The 20,860-nt window shown below is 41.5% G+C and overlaps 1 protein-coding gene across 1 annotated transcript in view; it reads left to right on the top strand.

Annotated features, from left to right (window-relative positions):
• Positions 1 to 20,645, top strand: part of GYS2 (glycogen synthase 2) — a 42,422-nt gene extending 21,777 nt beyond the window's left edge. The window contains exons 10-16 of the mRNA XM_037515271.2: positions 1,510 to 1,588; positions 2,933 to 3,046; positions 13,985 to 14,111; positions 17,121 to 17,216; positions 18,529 to 18,692; positions 19,734 to 19,814; positions 20,288 to 20,645. Of these exons, the coding sequence (XP_037371168.1) occupies positions 1,510 to 1,588; positions 2,933 to 3,046; positions 13,985 to 14,111; positions 17,121 to 17,216; positions 18,529 to 18,692; positions 19,734 to 19,814; positions 20,288 to 20,509 (883 nt within the window). The 3' untranslated portion in view covers positions 20,510 to 20,645. The remainder of the gene's footprint in view (positions 1 to 1,509; positions 1,589 to 2,932; positions 3,047 to 13,984; positions 14,112 to 17,120; positions 17,217 to 18,528; positions 18,693 to 19,733; positions 19,815 to 20,287) is intronic.
• Positions 20,646 to 20,860: the final 215 nt, after the last annotated feature.

The following is a 20,860-nucleotide window of genomic DNA, read 5'->3' as shown; positions in this document are numbered from 1 at the left end:
TTGCATATACAGGTAGCTTCTAATTCCCTGGGAATCTTGTTCAGGATTAACATCTCAGAGAGGATATTTCCTGAGATTTTAAGTTAAAAAAATGATTTATTAATATATTTAATTATATATAAAATTAACCCATATTAACTAACCCACTGATTAATTTTAATAAGCATATTTACTCCATAAAGAGCAGACATTATTTATTAAAATAAGTAATAAGGGCCTCCCCTGGTGGCACAGCAGTTGAGCGCTGGGCTGCGAAGCTGCCCACAGCCTCTGCAGCACTGGTTCGATCCCCGGCCACAGGTGAGGGTCACACATGATGCACAGACCTCTCCAGCTGCCCGCTGCTCCCTTCAGCAGTGTATTTTGTCAGTCTGCCTGTTCTGTTCCCCGCTCTGGCTCTGGTGAATTCTCTCACCCTCCCGCACTTCTGACTGTACCCAGTGCTTGTATAAATAAATAAATAAATCTTAAAAAAAATAAGTAATAAAATGAAGAGAATACCTAAATGTATATATAGAGTGACTCAGAAGAAGAAAATCAAATTTAAATGTATCATGAGATAGTATACTCCTAATATGTGGCTATGGATATGATTCCAAGAGGGTTACATTGTCTGCCGACCCCTGTGGCAGGTGTCCATCAACATCAACCTGCAGAGGGATGAGTTATAGTCACTTTAGACCCTAGTACTCAGGAAGAGGCTTCTGGATGGTCAACCTTAATACTTTCAAATGAATTTCCACTATTTTTCTTCATTGTCATTCATTTTTGTACAATAATTGCTTTTTCCCCTCAGCTGCAGTCTCTTTGTTCTCCCACTACCACACGATCCATGATCCATCACCATAGTCTTCCCTCTCTTGTTTTGACACCTCTCCCACCTCCTCCCAGATGTATGCCTCTGATGTATGATCAACTTACAAATTTTGTCTTTTTTTAACCTTTTCTTCAGTTTCTCTATTACCACATATAAATGAAACCATCTGGTATTTTTTTCTTTCTGACTTATTATACTTAGCATAATTTCTTCCTGCTGCATCTATGTTGCTGCAAAAGGCATGAGTTTCTCTCTTTTGATTGCTGAGTAGTATTCCATTGTGGATATATGCCACAACTTTTTGATCTATTCATCTGTTTTGGGGCATTTAGGTTTTTTCCATATCTTAGCTATTGTAAATAGTGCTGCAACAAATGTAGGAGTGCAGGTTTCCTTTCGGGTAAGAGTTTTTGTGTTCTTTGGGTAGATTCCTAGGATTGGAATCACTGGATCATATGGTAGATCCATCTTTAGTGTTTTGAGGACCAACTTTCTGATTTTTTTTATGTTATAAAATGTGTTCTTTCATCAAACTTCCTCACACTGTAGGAATGTATCTGTGAGGTTCATCAGGAAACTCTTTTTTTACTGTCCATTTATTATTAAAGTGCTCAGAACAGTGTGTGACACAGAAAGACCTCAATTACTGCCAGTTGTTTTTATCTTTATGATGAACATTGTTTTCCCCACAGAGGAGAAGTTCCTGACATGAACAGCATTTTGGATCGAGATGATCTAACAATAATGAAAAGAGCCATCTTTTCGACTCAGGTAATAAAGGCAAAATTGCCCACCACTTCTTAGATGATTAAAATCCATTTCAGTCATGATTTTAATTTATTGGGATGAGTTAATTTGAGGAATTTTTAAACCCCAGAGCTAGGAAAGTCATTCTTTTTTTGTTTTTAAAGATTTATTTTTATTTATGCATACAAAACCTGGGGTACAGGGTAGAGATGCGGGGGGTGAGAAGATTCACCAGAGACAGAGTGGGGAACAGAACAGGCAGAATGACTGAAATACACCGCTGAGGTGAGCAGCAGGCGAGACAGGAGAGGTCTCCCGCGCCATGTGAGTGGCTCCCTGGCCGGCCGGGGATCGAACTTGTGCTGCAGAGGCTGTGGATTGCTTCATAGTGCAGTGCTTAACCTCTTGTGCCACCAGGGAGGCCTAGGAAAGTCATTCTTGGGTGTTTACCATAGTGACAACTCTGTGAGTTCTCTTTTAGGAGTGGCTTTAGGAATGCCTTAAAAAAAAAATCTCATGGGGGGCCTCCCCGGTGGCGCAGCTGTTGAGCGCTGGGTTGCGAAGCTGCCCGCAGCCTCTGAGGCGCCGGCTCGATCCCCGGCTGCTCCCCAGCCACCACAGGAGGGTCCCACATGGCGCTCAGACCTCTCCTGCCGCCCGCTGCTCCCTTCAGCAGTGTACTTCCGTCCTTCTGCCTGCTCTGCTCCCAGCTTTGGCTCTGGCGAATTCTCGAATTCTCTCACCCTCCCGCGCTTCTGACTCTACCCAGTGCTTGTATAAATAAATAAATAAAATAAAATAAATCTTAAAAAAAAAAAAAATCTCATGGGGCTTTTTTGGTATCCACTTAAACTATTTATTCAGAAATAGCATATCTAATTGAAAAAGTATATATTGTAATGATAATGACAGCCAAAAATCCCTCATGTTGTCAAAAAGCATGGATTTTTGAGTCACAATAGAGAAAAAAATGTTTCTCAGTTGAGCGGTTTATCACATAGGGGAATGCTGTGTCTGTCTTGCATCCAGGCTCCAGAGGTGAGCCTGCTAGATGGAACCCGGAGGGGGGGCCACCTTGAGTTCAGATTTCAGGGCATCCTTCTCCCATTCAGGCCCAGAAGCTGTCAGGAAACTCTTCACAGCTGCAGGTAAAAAGCAAAAGCATCAGGTGTTCACAACATTCCAAGTTCTTCAACCCATTATCCTCTTCTGAAACCCACGAAGAATCTAGTCATCATTCTAGTGTCATCGTTAGTGTTAGAAGACCAGGCAGAAAGCTTGGATGACAAGTTGCTGCTGACCTATGGCAGCAATTAGTCACACGCCAGCTCCCTCCATAATTGACATTTTCCGTCCCCTGCTTTGCAGCGACAGTCTTTGCCTCCAGTGACCACACACAACATGATCGATGACTCCAGTGACCCCATCCTCAGCACCATCAGACGCATCGGACTTTTCAACAGTCGCACAGACAGAGTCAAGGTAGATCTCTGCCTGTGGACAGAGAATCCACTTACTGATGTTTTATAGACAGAGAATCTACTGAAAATCTCTTAGAAGCCTCCCTTATTTGTTGTCACATCTCTCAAAAATATCTTAGAATATCTTTCTAAACAGCATGAATTGTGTTGCCTGTTTTGATAGCATGACTGTTTTTTTTTTTTTTTTTTTTTTAATAATTTTATTGTTATATTCCCCATACAATTGCAGCCCCCCCATTCTGACCCCAATCCCTCCCTCCCGCCCCCGCCCCCCTAAAAGTGTCTCTGGTTCATAGTTTTTTGTTGATTTTGATTTTCACTTTCTTATAGTTATTCATTTTCCTGGTCCCTTATTTAAGTTTTCTAGATTCCTGCTATGAGTGAGACCATCCGGTATTTTTCTTTTTCTTTTTGGCTTATTTCGCTGAGCATGATCCCTTCCAGCGCCATCCATGTTGCTGCAAATTGCATGTGTTTATCTTTTTTGAATGCTGAGTAATATTCCATGGTATATATGTACCACATCTTCTTGATCCAGTCATCTATTTTTGGGCATTTGGGTTGTTTCCAAAGCTTAGCTATTGTAAACAGTGCTGCTATAAACATAGGGGTGCAGGTGTTCTTTGGAATTGATGTTTCTGTGTCCTTTGGGTAAATACCTAGGAGTGGAATTGCTGGATCATATGGAAGCTCTATGTTTAGTAGGTCCAGAAATCTCCACACAGCTCTCCACAGTGGTTGGACCAGTTTGCACTCCCACCAACAGTGCAGAAGAGTTCCTTTTTCTCCACACCCTCGCCAGCATTTGTTGTTGCTAGTTTTTTTAATATGTGCCATTCTCACTGGTGTAAGATGGTATCTCATGGTAGTTTTGATTTGCATTTCCCTGATGGCAAGTGATGTTGAACATTTTTTCATATGCCTGTTGGCCATTTGCATTTCCTCTTCAGAGAAGTTTCTTTTTAGCTCTTCTGCCCATTTTTTGACTGGATTATTTTCTTTGTTGTTGCTGAGTCTCATCAGCTCTTTGCAGATTTTTGTGATCAGTCCTTTATCATTAGTGTTGGGTGCAAAAATGTTCTCCCAGTTGGTGGGGTTTCTCTTTGTTTTTGTTATTGTCTCTTTTGCTGTGCAGAAGCTCTTTAATTTGATGTAGTCCCAGCTGTTTATCTTTGCCTTCACTATCACTGCTTTGGGTGATGTGTCTGTAAAGATGTCTTTGATGTGCAGATCACGTAGTGTTTCGCCTATATTTCCTTCTATATATTTTATGGTTTCAGGTCTTATGTCTAGTTCTTTAATCCATTTTGAGTTGATTTTTGTGTATGGTGTGAGGTAGTGGTCAAGCTTCATTCTTTTGCATGTAGCGACCCAGTTTTCCCAGCACCATTTATTGAACAAACTTTCTTTGCTCCAATGCATAGTCTTTGCTCCTTTGTCAAAGATTAGTTGACCATAAATCTGTGGATTTATTTCTGGATTTTCTATTCTATTCCATTGGTCTGTATGTCTGTTCTTGTTCCAATACCATGCAGTTTTGATGATTATGGCTTTGTAGTATAGCTTGAAGTCTGGGAGTGTAATGCCTCCATTCCCTTCTTTTTTTTCAGGAGAGCTTTGGCTATTCGGGGTTTTTTGTGATTCCATATGAATTTCATCAATAATTGTTCTATTTCTTTGAAGAATGACATTGAAATTTTGATTGGAATAGCATTGAATCTGTATATTGCTTTTGGAAGAATGGCCATTTTAATAATGTTTATTCTTCCAATCCACGAGCAGGGGATGTCTCTCCATTTCTTTGTGTCTTCTTCTATTTCTTTTAACAGTGTTTTATAGTTTTCTTTGTATAGGTCCTTTATCTCTTTTGTTAGATTTATTCCCAAATATTTGATTTTTTTTGTTTCAATAACAAAAGGGATGGTTTTTTTGATTTCTTCTTCTTCAGATTTATTGTTTGTGTATAGGAAGGCTACTGACTTTTGCGTGTTGATTTTGTATCCTGCCACTTTACTGAACTGATTGATGAGTTGAATTAGCTTTTCTGTGGAGTTTTTGGGGTTCTCTATGTATAATATCATATCGTCTGCAAATAGTGATAGTTTGACTTCTTCTTTTCCTATTTGGATTCCTTGGATGTCTTTCTCTTGTCTTATTGCCCTGGCTAGGACTTCCAGTATTATATTGAAAAGCAGTGGTGAGAGTGGACATCCTTGTCTTGTTCCAGATCTTAGTGGAATTGCTTTCAGCTTTTCACCATTGAGAATGATGCTGGCTGTTGGCTTGTCATAGATGGCCTTTATGATGTTGAGGTATGTTCCTTGTATCCCAAGAATTTCAAGGGATTTTATCATGAATGGGTGTTGCACTTTGTCGAAAGCTTTCTCAGCATCTATTGATATTATCATATGGTTTTTATATTTCTTTTTGTTGATGTGTTGAATAACGTTGATTGATTTTCGGATGTTAAACCATCCTTGTGCCCCTGGAATGAATCCTACTTGGTCGTGGTGAATTATCTTATGGATACATTGTTGGATTCTGATGGCTAAAATTTTATTGAGGATTTTTGCATCAGTGTTCATTAGGGAGATTGGCCTGTAGTTTTCCTTTTTAGTGTTGTCCTTGTTCGGTTTTGGTATTAGTGTAATGTTGGCTTCATAGAACGTGTTTGGTATTGTCCCTTCCTTCTCAATTTTTTGGAAGAGTTTGTGAAGGATAGGCACTAATTCGTCTCTGAATGTTTGGTAGAATTCATTTGTAAATCCATCAGGTCCTGGGCTTTTGTTTTTGGGGAGGTTTTTGATTACCATTTCAATTTCGCTAATTGTAATTGGTTGGTCTTAGGTGTTCTATTTCTTCTTTATCTAGCTTTGGGTGATTGTAGAGTTGTAGGAATTTGTCCATCTCCTCTAGATTATTAAACTTATTTCCATATAACTGTTCATAGTAGTTACTGATTATTCTTTTGATTTCTGCTGTGTCCGTTGTGATTTCTCCTCTTTCATTGATGATCCTGTTTATTTGTGCTTTCTCCCTTTTTTCCTTTGTGAGCCTGGCTAGGGGTTTGTCTATTTTATTATTTTTTCAAAGAACCAGCTCTTGGTTTCATTGATCTTTTGGATTGTTTTTTTAGTTTCAATTTCATTTATTTCTGCTTTGGTTTTTATTATTTCTTTTCTTCTACTGGTTTTGGGGTTTTTTTGTTGTTCTTTTTCTAGATCTTTGAGCTTCGAGATTAGGTTGTTTCTTTGAGTTCTTTCTTGTTTCTTGATGTGAGCTTCTATTGCTATATATTTTCCTCTTATTACTGCTTTTGCTGCATCCCATACATTTAGGATATTGGTGTCCTCCTTGTCGTTCAATTCAAAAAATTTTTTAATTTCTTCTTTGATCTCCTCATTAGTCCAGTGGTCTTCCAGTAGTGTGGTTTTTAATCTCCATGAGGTAGGAAAGTTCCTTGCCTTCTTTTTATGGTTTAGTTCTAGTTTGATGCCTTCATGGTCAGAAAAGATGGTTGGTATGATTTCAATCTTGGTGTATCTGTTGATGTTTGTCTTGTGCCCCAGTATGTGATCGATCCTGGAGAATGATCCGTGTGCGCTTGAGAAAAATGTGTACTCCGTTTTTCTGGGGTTTAGTGTTCTATAGATGTCTGTTAAGCCCAATTGCTCTAGGTCCTTATTTAGAGCTTTGGTTTCTTTACTTATTTTTTGTCTTGTTGATCTATCCATTGTTGATAGTGGTGTGTTGAAGTCTCCCACTACGTATGTGTTTTCTCTGATGTCTGTTTTCAGAGAAGACAACAGTTGTCTGATATATTTTGGTGCTCCTTCGTTTGGTGAGTATATGTTAATGAGTGTTATTTCTTCTTGAAGTATTGTCCCTTGATCATAATGTAGTGACCATTGGGGTCTCTTTTTATCTTTTTGAGTTTGAAATCTGTTTTATCTGATATAAGTATAGCTGTTCCTGCTTTCTTTTTTGGCCCATTTGCTTGTAGGATTGTTTTCCATCCTTTGACTTTGAGCCTATTTTTATCTTTTGTAGCTAAATGTGTTTCCTGGAGACAGCAAAAGGTTGGGTTTTGTTTCTTAATCCAGGCTGCAACTCTGTGTCTTTTTATTGAAGAGTTTAGTCCATTTACATTTAGAGTTAATATTGATATGTTAACATCTGTATTTGCCATTGTGTTTGTCTTTCCTTTGATTTTATTTATTTATTCTTTTAATAACTTTTTTTTTTTTTGGCCTTCTTTCATTGTTATTCGTCCCTCTGAGGTTCTGGCTTTAGGACTCCTTGTAGTATTTTTTGGAGTGGGGGTTTAGTTGCAATGAAATTCCGGAGTTTCTGTTTGTCTGGGAAGGTCCATATTCTTTCTTCAAAGAGGAAGGAGAGCTTTGCGGGATAGAGTATTCTTGGTTGGCATCTGTTTTCTTGGAGTCTGTTGACTATGTCCCTCCACTCTCTCCTTGCCCGTAGTGTTTCTTCGGAGAAGTCTGATGTCAGCCTGATTGGTTTTCCTTTGAATGTTATCTGTTTCTTCCCTCTTGCCAGCTTCATTATTTTTTCCTTGTCCTGGATTCTTGGGAGCTTTACTATTATGTGTCTTGCTGTATTTTTTCTTTCGTCGTGGAAGTTTGGTGTTCTTCTTGCTTCTTGTATATCAATTTTCAGCTCCTTCTTCACATTTGGGAAGTTCTCTTCAATTATCTCTTTGAATATTTTCTCTGTTCCTACTTCTCTCTCCTCTCCTTCTGGTATTCCTATAACTCTTATATTTCCTTTCCTCATGGAGTCAGATAGTTCCCGAAGTCTTTCTTCATTCTTTTTCCTTCATACTTCTCTTTCCTTTTCTGTTTTGGTTCTTTTTATTTCTGTGTCTTCAAGAGCACTTATTCGTTCTTCCATTTCATCAATTCTGCTTTCATTGCTTTTCCCAGAATTCTTTAGTTCTTCCACTAATTCTTTGATCTCCTGCATTTCTTTTACTTCCCTCTTTAGGGACTCAATTTCATTCTTCTGATCGTTGATTATTTTTCCCTTATCATTGTTTCCTTTATGACTTCTGTCAGTTTTTTAATCACGGCAATTTTAAATTCTCTTTCTGGAAGGCTCAGAAGTTCTTCCAAGTTACTGTCGTTGCCATCTGGGGGCTGGTTTTCTTTTTGTGGTGTGCTTTTTCTCTGGAGAGTTGCTAGGTTGCGTGTGGTTCTTCTCCTCCCTACTGTCTGTTTTCTAATTTGCCGTATGCGTTGGGACACTGTGTTGTTGGGACTGGCCGGCATCTTGGGTGGGCTTCTCTTCTCCCCTCTGGTTCCTCCTGGAGTCATCTGTCAGTTTCAAGCAGTCTTTATTGGAGAAAGGTCCCTGTCCTAAAATGTTGATGTGGGGACACACTCCCCTGTGCGCCTGGTCTGCCCCGGCGGTGGGTTCCTGCTCCCCCTCTGGGCTTGGACTGCAGGCCAGAGGGGGTCTGGCGTGGGCGAATTTCCCCCGCTCACCTCTGGCTCCTGAGGAAGCCTTCTGCAGGTAGTCTTTACTGAAGAAATGTCCCTGTTCTAAAATGGTGATGTGGGACACACTCCCTGCGCGTCCGGTGTCAGGCACACTCTTCTGCGTGCCTGGTCTGCCCTGGCTGTGGGTGCTCGCTCTCCCTGTGGGCTCAGACTACTTGTTCGGAAGGGGCCGGGTGTGGGCTAACTCCCCAGCTGGCCACTAGCTCCTTCAGGAGCCTGTGCTGTCTACAAGTCGCTAGGTGGTGCCAGAGATCTCTCCTAGAGCCCTTGGGGAGCTGATTTTCCACGCCGTGGGACAGGGAGCAGAGCGGGGATGGTAGGGTACACCTCAAAGGCTTTGGGGTGCTGTGTCTGCCTTGTGCCCCACCGTCGTGGGGAACCCACGCCCCTAACTTCGTGCCCCGGGTCTCAGTTCAAAGCCCTCAGTTCCAGGACGCGGGCTGTAGCCCAGTTCAGTGGCGCGGGAAGGGCGCCTTTTGCACCGCTCCCCTGCCTGGGCGCCTGGTTCCTGCTCACTCAGGGAGGGACCTTCACCTCAGTGAGGACCTCTGCGCCTCCCCGCAAGCCTAGGTCGTCTCCCAAGCCTAGGTCGCAGGCGCGGGGACCTGGGCAGCCGAGATCCAGGTCTGCACTTGCTTTTCAAGCGCGCCGAGCGCCGCGTTTCTGCGCCAGCTTACCGGCAGCCCGGGCTGTGTGCGCGTCTCCCGGGGTCTTTGTTCTTCTCTAATGGCGCCCGGAGCCGTTCGCTCACCGCCGCGGCGGATCCTGCAGGGTTCTCCACAGCTCCCGTTCACGGGGTGTGGTGGCTGCAATAGTTCCTTTCCACTCACAGTCCCGCTTACTGCGTCCGTTTTTCTTGTTGGCCGTTTTGGTTTGTTGTTTCCTCCTCTCTGCCGGTCGGAGAGTGCCGCCTCTGTGGGCGGGGGAGGGGAGCAGGGTTCTGCGCTTCCCTCCCTTCTGGTCCTCTTTTATGGCAACTTTCTTCTTTGGGCAGTTTGCTGGAGTCACCCGTTTATCTTCCGTGTCCCAGTTCTCACTGGGACCTGCCGCTTTTCCTCCCTATTCACTTTTTTTAATGGGAGATCTTACTCGCAGCGTCTCCTCGCCGCCATGTTGCTCCGCCCCTCTCTGTCATAGCATGACTGTTTTAGTATCCTTCTCATAGGAGTTTGTGAGTTTGAGTCATTATTCTAGCATTTATTTTCCTTGTGCCCTAAGGTCAGAAAGCATAAAGACCTAAGGATATAAATATTACTTTAATTAATGAATCTCTTAGATTAACATGAATCGTCCTGGTTTCTTCTCGAAAAAGCTCAGCATAGGAGACACTGAGAAGTCTGCAGCTTCAGAAAATGTGATTAATGATGGTTTTGTGTCATTTAACTCAGTCAAATCTATTTTCATAACTCTTGAGTTTTTATGGTGATTTGGCTTAGTCACAGGGGCAAGAATAAGACCTGGTTTCTGTCACTGTGGACCTTCATTTCTATGGTGTTTACAAAGTGGTATCCACTTAAAATATTTTTTCAGAAATAGCACATCAAATTGAAAAAGTATATATTGTAATGATACTGACAGCCAAAAATCCCTCATGTTTTCAAAAAGCATGGACTTTTGAGTCACAATAGAGAAAAAATTGTTTCTCAGTTGAGCGGCTTATTGCATAGGTAAATGCTGTGTTAGTCTTGCATCCAGGCACTGCACTAGGGGACAAGGAACATATAGACAGAGCTTGCTTATCCTCACTAAGTTTCCATTCTCCAGTCTTCAAGATCAAATTGTCACAAGCTTTTACCACTCTTTTCAAAGGTTCCACTTTCTTTTGTTTCCTTCTGCTTTGGCAGAAAACCTAACTGAGAATCCAATGAGTTACCAATTGCTTCAGTGACCCTCCAGGCTAGCCTCAAATGCAGATTTTGACCTATTCTTATTTCATTTTCTTCAGGTTCTACGGGATGTTCTGGGACCCAGTCCCTCCCACATTGTAGGACATTTGCCCTCTCTGTTTATCCTCTCTTATATTGTTGGTTGGCCAAATCCTTCCTGTGCTATGACTATCCCTTCAATTTCTCCCCACTAAAACCAGACAAGCGGCAGCAGCCCTTCTGCCCACCTGTGCCAATGGAGGCCTCCCTTTAAACAAACCTTTCCCTCTTTAATAGCACTTTCTGCCCGCTTGTGCCTGTGCAAGCATTATTTTTTTTAATAATTTTTTAAAAGATTTATTTATTTATTTACACAAGCACTGGGTACAGTCAGAAGTGCAGGAGGGTGAGAGAATTCATCAGAGCCAGAGCGGGGAACAGAACAGGCAGACTGACAAAATACACTGCTGAGGGGAGCAGCGGGCGCAGCTGGAGAGGTCTGTGCGCCATGTGGGACTCTCGCCGGCTGCTGGGAATCGAACCGGTGCTGCAGAGGCTGCGGGCAGCTTCGCAGCCCAGCGCTCAACCCCTGCGCCATCAGGGGGGGCCCATTCTTTTTTTTTTTTTTTAAGATTTATTTATTATTTATACAAGCACTGAGGTACATTCCAGAGGCGCGGGAGGGTGGGAGGATTCACCAGAGATAGAGTAGGGAGCAGAACAGGCAGAAGGACCGAAATACACTGCTGAGGGGAGCAGTGGGCGAGACAGGAGAGGTCTGCTGCGCCATGTGGGCATTTCCCTGGCTGGCTGGGGATCTAACCAGCACTGCAGAGGCTGCAGACAGCTTCACAGTGCTGCACTCAACCCACTGCACCACGAGGGAGGCCCCATGCAAGCATTCTTTACTCTTCTTTGCCTTCTATAATAAACCTGCCCTTTTGGATGGATATGTGTATATATACACACACTTACATACATACATATATTCATACACACATATATGCGAGGTCTGCTGCACCATGTGGGTAGCTCCCTGATTGGAGATCGAACTCCTGCTGCAGTGGCTGTGGATTGCTTCATAGTGCTGAGACCAAACCCCTTGCACCACCAGGGAGGCCCTAAGTCAACATTTATCTTGTGACCATCTGATTCAGAAAACATTGCAGATTATTTTGGATTTGAATTTATCTTCATTTTTATATACATCATTTTTTTATTGCGTTAACATTGTTTTACAGCGGTGTATATGACTTAGGTTCCCTATCATAGACCACTGGACCCACGCCTCCCCTTACTCCCTCCCCACACCTGCCCCCTCTAGTAGCCTCAACTCTATAGTCAGATTTCTAGGGTTTGTTTTGGTTTAGTTTTCTCTGTTCCTTTGCTCTTTTCTTTATATTGCACATAGGAATGAAACCATCTTGTATTTGATTTCTCCTGACTTATTTCTCTTAGCATCATCCCCTCCAGTTCCATCCATGTTGTTGAAAATGAGTTGCTCTTCTATTGGGCTTCTGCAGTGTTACAGTGAGAGAAGATATCTGGCCTGTAGATTTCAGGCTACTCTGTGATACTAAGTTAACTTCCTAGGCCCCTGTTTCACTCCTAGGATAAATATAGTCAGACAAGCTTTTATTTCTTTATTTTTTCCCTACTGATACAGGGCCTGCGGTGAGCCAGTGCCCGGGGTCCTGGGGGAGGGGATGGAGGAACGTGGGGGTGGGGGGCTGCCCATTGGCTCTCATTTAATCCTCTCTCTGACCTTGGGCTGACTTCTGGTATCCTTTCCAGCTCTCTGGGCTTCTGCCTTTGGCTGTTTTAGGGCCCAGAGCAGCTGCTTTCTTATTTTAGCTGCGCTGTCATTCTGTCTGTCTGGAAACAAAACAAATGAGCCCTGCTATATTCGTGTTCTGAAAAGGGCTTTGGAGAGTGCACATTTTCCCAAGCTCAGAATTGCTCTGTTGCTGGCTTTCCTGAAATCTGCCAAGAGACATACTGATTTTCTGTTGCCCAGAGGTTGCCCAGAGGTCGTCCTTGAGTCTGTTTTTTCCTAATAAAGCACTTCGCATGTAATAAGAACTGAAATCATGTTTTGAGGAGAAAAATATTTTACCCATTTTATTTTGCCAGTGTGTGATTCTTGAGATTGAATAAACTATCATTTTAGGTCCTGGTTTTGGGCATTTTATAATTTCATTTCTTCTTAAGTTTAACACATCTCCTATGTAGGAATGTATTGAAATTAAGCTAGTATCTGTAAAGTCTTGGATTCCTTGTTTCTAAAGCCAGACAATGAGAATGTGGATTCTGCTCCTCTCTCAATGTTACTAAGATTCAATGAGGTAACAGATGTGAAAATTAGTCAGAATATGTACCACACAACTTGTTACCATTTGGAAGGATATATATTTATTCCATGACTAAAATTCAAAAGGTGTAGTGAACTTGTTTTTATTTATTTTTAAAGATTTATTTATGCATTTAAGAACTGGGGTACAGGCTAGGGGTGCAGGGGGTGAAAGGATTCACCAGAGGCAGAGTGGGGAACAGAACAGGCAGATCTACTGAAATACACTGCTGAGGGGAGCAGTGAGCAAGACAAGAGGTCTGCTGTGCCATGTGGGTAGCTCCCTGGCCAGGGATCGAACTCATGCTGCAGTGGCTGGTGATAGCTTCATAGTGCTGCGTCTTAACCCCTTGCACCACCAGGGAAACCCCTGAGCTTGTTTTTAAGTTTTTTCCCCCCTCTTCTTTCTTTTCCCTTTCCTTTCTAGCAATCCAGGTCTACAGCCCTGGCAGGCAACATGAGCTAGGTGTCCACACTGGTAGGGGGATTGTGGTCCCCAGACACAGGGTCAGATCCTAGACAGGGGGAGGATGGTCTATACCTTGGAACAAACCCTGGCAGTGTGTTGGAACCAGATGGAGCAAGGCCTCTGTGCTTGTCAGGGAGTGGTAGTGGAGAGAGACTCCTGAAGTAGAGGGGACAGTCTTAGTCTCTTTGGATTGCTGGGCCCCTAAATAGCACAGACAGGGTGTCTTATGATCAATACTTTTTTTCCTCACAACTCTGGAGGCTTTGAAGTCTAAGATTACCAGCCTGGCCCATTCTGGTGAGGGGCTTCCCCTGGCTCCATGTCACCAGGCTAACTGCTGCTTGGGCACATGAGGGCAGTCCATGAACTTGTTCCCCATTTTCCTACTTATATTAGGAATGCAATAATGAGAAAGAAGATAGGAGTCAGATGTTACAAAATCCATAAAGGCTGACTTGGAAGATGAGCTCTAGCATGAGAACAAAAACCATGGGTGGAACCCATTCTACCATCTGGGCCTCAGGATTTGAGGCAAAGTTAGACTGAAGAGTCAATGTTTACATGGAGTGGAGAGGAGCAGAGCCCAGACTTTTTCCTTTTTCTTTTTTATTATCTCTTTCCCCCTGCCCTAACTCCAGAACACAAGGAATCTATAGCATTGAAGTAATCAGGCTGTAGGAGATACTTTTGCTTCCATATCTTTTTCTTTTTCTCATTAGATCTTTTCCTTGTTTAGGTGATTTTGCACCCAGAGTTTCTCTCCTCCACCAGCCCATTATTACCCATGGATTATGAAGAGTTTGTTCGAGGTTGTCATCTTGGTGTCTTCCCATCGTACTATGAACCCTGGGGTTACACTCCAGGTAAGAGACATGTGTAGAGGAAGACATTTTTGAATTAGAATATTATGTGCCTGTATATATGTATATATATATATATATATACAGGCACATAATATTCTAATATATATATAATATATATATATATAAAATATACAGAGCTGATATGTCATTTCTACATAGGGGTTGGTTTTGAAGATGGTTTTAAAAGTGATTTTGGTTGGCTCTAGGTCAGGGGTCAACCTTATGCTTTGTACATCTTAAGAATAAAGTTTATGTAAAGGTACTAGCGTATGGGGGCATATTTTAATGGACTCTAAGTTATTGTCTCATTGCATTCAAAAGAGAAAGAATATTTTATAAAGATTTTGTATTATTTAGCTATCGCCACCCATCCCATCCATTAATGTGAAGGGGAAATTGACTGCAGGTACTTGTGATGAGAACAATGGTTCAGAAAAATGGTCCTCTGAAATGTATTTCAGAAGAATACTTTTTTAAAAAAGATTCATTTTATTTATTTATGCATACAAGAGCTGCGATGTAGGCCAGAGGTGCAGGGGGTGAGAGGATTCACCAAAGATAGAGTGGGGAGCAGAACAGGTGGATCCACTGAAATACACTGCTGAGGGGAGCAGCAGGCAAGACAGGAGAGGTCTGCTGTGCCATGTGTGTAGCTCCTAATTGGGTATCAAACTCATGCTGCAGTGGCTGTGGATAGCTTCATAGTGCTGAGACTTAACCCCTTGAGCCACCAGGGAGGCCCCAGAAGAATACTTTTAAAAATACAATGGACATATTGAAATTGTAGTAGCTGTCATAGTCACAGGATTAAAGAAACAAACAGTATAAAGAGGTATAAGTGAAAAGTCTTCACACCCTGTCCCCCATGAAAAGATGTATTTTTAAGATAAAATGTCAACTTGGTGGTAGGTTTTATGACATAGGTCCAGCCACACCTCTTTTTTTTTTTAAACAGATGGTGGATTTTCAGATCCACCATGTTTCTTTCCTGGCTTCTACTTCTTTGATGATGAGGAGGAGCAGAAGGAGGAGTATAGTGTTTGTCTTCTCTCCATCAAACCCAGAGCCAGCCACTTTCCCCAGGCTGCCTGGGAGGTACAGGAAAGGGATCATATCCAGATCGCCTCCAGATCACAAAATGTTTCATCTTCATAATTCAGTCTATGAGCTCCCTCACCTTGATTGCTGCTGCCAGTTTAACTCTTCTGATCCTTGTTTAAATATAGAATTTAATATTTAACAAATCCTGTAAATGTTACAGTTGAAATGACATGAAGGCTCTGCATTTTTTATAGATCATATTCTATTGCTCTAGGTTCTACCAAAAATAATTTGTCAGCAACTATAAAAATATTACCACATTTAGGGGTAAACAAAGGATAATTCTTGAAACATGACGTAGAGAAGTTAGTGATCCGAGTCTCCCGCTATCCATCTTATAATTCTAAAAATTGTTATTGGCATCAGTTCCAATTGTGTAAAGTGTTGCTTTCTTCTTGATGAATTGTTCCAATAATTATCTTAAATTGCTTACAATAGACTATTTTTTGAGATATATAAAACACTGATGAATTTAGCAATCTGTTATCAACTCTTGTCCTATCATTTCTAGTAAGTAAAAATTAATTATCAATAACGTTTCAAAGATAAGAGAAGCACAAAGCAAATGCATGAGAATGAGGGAAGTTATTTATATTGGGGGAAGACAATGTTCTATAACTTACTGCAGATGTCTCACCACAATGTTAGTTTTGGTGAAATACTAAAGGTAGTATAGCTAGTGTTTTAAAATAGAGGCCAGGAGAGGTGTTATAAAAAAATAGACAGAAAAGGGAATATGGAAAAAACCACATAGTGAGTCACTGTGTTTTGAATTAAACAAGGCACCTGCCCCCTCCTTATCTCACCTGTAATTACAGAAATAATGGAGACCTCTGGTGGTATACTTTGGGTATTAGCATACTACATAACCAAATTTTTTAGAATGATTTTTTATGTGGTACTATGTATAACTTATTCCAGAAAGTATTCCTTAAAGCCCATTTTGTGTGTTGAGAAAATCTAATGAATGCAAGTACTTATTTCATTCAATGAACACCTACTCAGTTTACATGGGTACCTGGGATTTGTATACATAGATGAAAAGTTTTTTGAGGAGGAGCTCCAGTCTCCACCAGACTATCAGGTAGGTCAACATCTCCTGCCCCACCTACTTTCTGCCACCCCCTCTACCTCCCACTAAATTAGGAAATCAGTGCTCTCTAGCTCCAAACCCAGTGGAAATATTTACAGAGTAGGAGCAAGTCTGCTAACTTGTGCTTCTTCATGGGGAATGGGCAAGTCTCTTTCATTCCCACCCAACCCTGCTAGCCAACCAAAAGTGATTCCATGATCAAATGTAAATTTTTTGTCAAAAATGCAGATATCCTTGAGAATATGTTGCTTAGGACCTAGCCAATATTTTCTGAAAAGCAGGCTTTGACTAGAAGTTGAGAGAGGACTGGTGGACACCGCAGGCCCACTGAGCCACATGAGAAAGGAGAAAAAGGATTTGGGTCAAGACAGATTTATGTTGGGTTAGGCCCACAGCCTATGGTTCTATCCCATTGAGATCTTGCCAGACACCTAAAGGCATAGCCTTAGAATGGAGCTAAACAGAACCAGCTGGAATGAGACAGGCAATAGATATGTGAGTGGAACTTAGCAAGAGCTCTGGAGATGGCACCTGTGTCAGAATTCAATTCCACCAGGGCCCCTGGCTTCGTAAAGTTTGGGTGAGATACGTAACCTCTCTATGGTTCAGTTTCATCTGCAACATGGAGCTAGTGATAGCCTCCTTCACTTGTTGTTGAAACGATTAAATGAGTTCATACATATGGAGAGCCTAGTGTTCTGCCTGGCACCGCACCAATATGGCTGTTACCATGTGAACTCAGGTCGTTTTCCCCTCTGCGGGCAAAGGCCTATACAGGCACTGGTCAGCAGCCAAACCATTGTCTTCCCCTGCAGCTGAATGTACTGTGATGGGCATCCCCAGTGTGACAACCAACCTGTCTGGCTTTGGCTGTTTTGTACAGGAACACGTGGCTGATCCCACTGCATACGGTAAGGTTTGCATCATTAACTGGCCTCTAACAAGACATGGGGTCTTTAGAGAGCCGAACGCTAAAGCTACCCTGATGATTAACACCTGTTTATATAACACCTATTTATACATCTTGTTTCAGTAAAAGTAGGTGATAGTATGTGGTCCTTAGAAAAGAGAAAACTGCTATTATCACCATTTATATTAGCCAACATATTGAAACAACCTAAGTGGCCAAGGACAGAGGAGTAAATAAAGGTGTGGTGTATATACATATGGCATACTACTCAGCTCTAAAAAAGGAAGAAATCTCAGTATTCGTGATACAATGGATGGAGCTGGAGGGGGTGATACCAAGTGAAATAAGTCAGAAGATAATGTCACTCATTATGTGGAATATAAAAAAACAAAGCAAAAGAATAGACAGAGCTAAACCAAAAACAAAGCCTAGAAATCTGACGGCAAAAGTGAGGCTCCCAGAACAGGAAGGTGGAAGTGGAGAGCAAACGGCGGAGGGGGCACAGTGGGCTGTGGTGGAGGACTATGGATGTTTTGGTGGTGGGTGTGGTATGAAGAGGTGTGAACCTGTACCCCCCTAAATCATAGAGTGGGAAGCAATGTGACCTCAATAAAAATAATACAATTTTTTTAAATACTATTAATATGAAATAGTTACCCAAAAGACAAACTGTAAAAGTAGGCTAAACTTTGACTAATCTTGCCCGGTTATCTTTTTATTTTCTGAACTGGTTTGACCCTCTGCTCCCCAGAAGTAATATTATAATAGCCACAGTCTCAGAGTACATACACTGATCAGCAGCATTATTGAAAGTCCATGCCCACTTAGTGAAATTCACTTAAGTTGCTGAAGATGGCAGGAGAATGTGCTTATCATCATCTGCATGTCTAGGCTGCCTAGCAGCAAGAGTCTGGTGGATTCTCTGCCCAGACATGACCAGTCCCCTGCTTTTTGCTATTGCTGTTTCTGAGCCCTGGCCTCATCAGGGTGGAAGCCTGGGGAACAAACCTAGAAAGCATGGACACCAGGTCCCAATGGGAATTCCTGGTTAGTGAGCAATCCCAGGGGGAATCACTGATCCGGGTATTCCTATACCGCCAGATTATTATTATTTTTTAATCAGGACTCATTTTGTTGGCAGTGCATTGGTGACCTGTAAGTACTTAAGAGATCAGAGAAGAAAAACAGCCTTAGAAGGAAAAGTTGAAGCAGGGTGTGTAGGGGAGTCAGCCAGTGGCTCATGCATAGAGTCTATACAGAAGCTGAGGAAGGGGAGCAGCTTTCACACCTTTCTTGGTTTTTGTGCCTTTCAGGTATTTACATTGTTGACAGGCGGTTTCGCTCTCCAGACGATTCTTGCAATCAGCTGACTCAGTTTCTCTATGGATTTTGCAAACAGTCACGCCGCCAAAGAATTATCCAGAGGAATCGAACTGAGAGGCTCTCAGATCTTCTGGACTGGAGATACTTAGGCAGAGTGAGCAAGTTTGTGACCAACATGAGGAGCACTTAAAAAACTCCACTGGACTCTCAAAGTATTGATTCTGTTAGCCACCTGAGAAGTCAGTTCAGGATCATCATTGTTGAAATTTCAGTGATGTTTTCACATAATTTTAAACTGCATGAGTTTTCAAAATCCTAAAGTCAACATTTTACATTCACACATATGAATCTTACTAGTTATTCTGTGTCCACGCTTAAATCGATGTTACAGGCAGGTAGAAATGTTTTATGAAGGCAAGGAAAACATCAGCAACCCTATTCCTCCACTACAGTGGGGGTTGAAGGTTATATTGTTTTTGAAAATGACAAGAACAGAAAAGTCTCTTCAGTCAGAACATAGCTTTATAATCACGCAGATGTTTTTATTCCTAGTATTGATGATTTAATAGAAAAATACATTAACAGCCCAGTAGCAGCAGGTCTCAGTAGTAGCAGGTGAGATCAATTAAATGGTTAAGCGGACTTTGCTTTCACACAATGTGTCTGCTTAATACTGTCATGTGTCCCCAAACACATGCTAGATGGTACCATTTGCTGAGCTTCTACACACCCCAATGCCAGTGCTCATTGCAACCCTGGGTGATTCATTTCCCTGTCTTGTTTTGACAATACAATTAGAATTTTAAGGCCTTTGCAAGTGTGTCTTACTTGAGGTCCAAAGCAGGATTTAAATTCAGTTCACCTGATTGCTTAGGCCCCATCTTTTCTCCAGGCCACAGCAGCTTTTCTGGAGAATGAGATCAGTGATTTCAGTGGCCTTAGTGCCACTGAATTAGTGCCCAGTGCCACTTAGAATTCATCAGTGTGGCTTTTTCCTCCAAGTTTCTGTAGCCTTTCTTTACCCATTCACTTAAAAAATAATTGAACTCTATCATTTTTTTCTGATACTCAATTGTAGGATAAATAAATTTGCCACTTAAAAAAAATATTTCATAACTAGGAGAACAAGAGTTTATAACTTAATTATTGAGATATAGAACTTTTTTTTGACCCACAAATTGGTTTTCTATCCTAGTATCACCAGCATGCCAGGCACCTGACATTAAGCAGAGCTTTTCCAGACAAATTCCATATGGAACCCATATCACCACCAACGGTAAATATATTATATATTGCTTATTTGTTTTGAAAGCTAGTTCTTTATGGTAAGTTCAAACAATACCTTTTAATTGGTATTGTTTTAATTGGGATAACTAAGGATACAGACTATTATACTTTATAATAATGTTGCTTCCACTTACATGCTGCGTGACCTTGGGCAAGTCATATAGCCTCTCTGATTCTCAATTTCTTCTGTAAAGTGGGAAGAACGAAGTTATCAGTGTTGTTACAAAGATTAAATAAAAGGAATACATTTCATATTAGCATCATATAGCATTAGACATCATATAGCATTAGACATTAGTGCTTAATAAAGTTATTTATACAATGAATATTTCTTGAGCTTGGTGAAACCAGAATCAAAATGAATCCAAGCTAACAGCTATTGTTTATTGTATGCCCTCCCAGTGTTTACCACTGAAAATCAAGGCATTGTTTACACTGTTTGTTTCATTTTTGTCTTGGCAGACAGAAGGGTTTAAATACCCCAGACCTTCCTCAGTTCCTCCTTCTCCATCAGGATCTCAGGTCTCCAGTCCTCAAAGCAGTGATGTGGAAGATGAAGATGAGGAGGATCGATACGATGAGGAAGAGGAGGCAGAAAGGGACCGGTTAAATATCAAGTCACCTTTTTCCCTGGGTCATATTCCTCAGGGGAAGAAAAAGCTGCATGGTGAATACAAGAACTGAACTCCACCCTTGCTGGGCAGAGTTAATATAGTGAGAACACAGTAGGAATGACATGTATTCTTGAAATGTATTCTCTGCCTGGAACATGGAGATTGAGTGGCAATTTTTGTAATTTATAAAAAAAAAATCCAAATTCTTTTCCAGATTCCTTTTCCCCAGCGCATTTAGGTGTGAGGAAGGATATTAATTAAAGAGGAAAGACTGGGGAGTGTTTTTTTAAATAGATAAGAATTTTCCTTGACGACTATTTTAAAATTTTTATTTTAAAATTGCCATCACCATAATTCTTTGCTTAGCATTTATACAGCTTCCATACCCTACCAAAACAGTCCCCCATCGCCCTCAAAGGCC

This window comes from Talpa occidentalis, unplaced genomic scaffold (assembly GCF_014898055.3).
Source record: "Talpa occidentalis isolate TD23 unplaced genomic scaffold, MPIMG_talOcc4v2.1 talOcc4.16, whole genome shotgun sequence".
Taxonomy (NCBI): domain Eukaryota; kingdom Metazoa; phylum Chordata; class Mammalia; order Eulipotyphla; family Talpidae; genus Talpa; species Talpa occidentalis.
The sequence above is the reverse complement of the archived record's forward strand: the minus strand, read 5'-3'. Positions and strand labels throughout refer to the sequence as shown.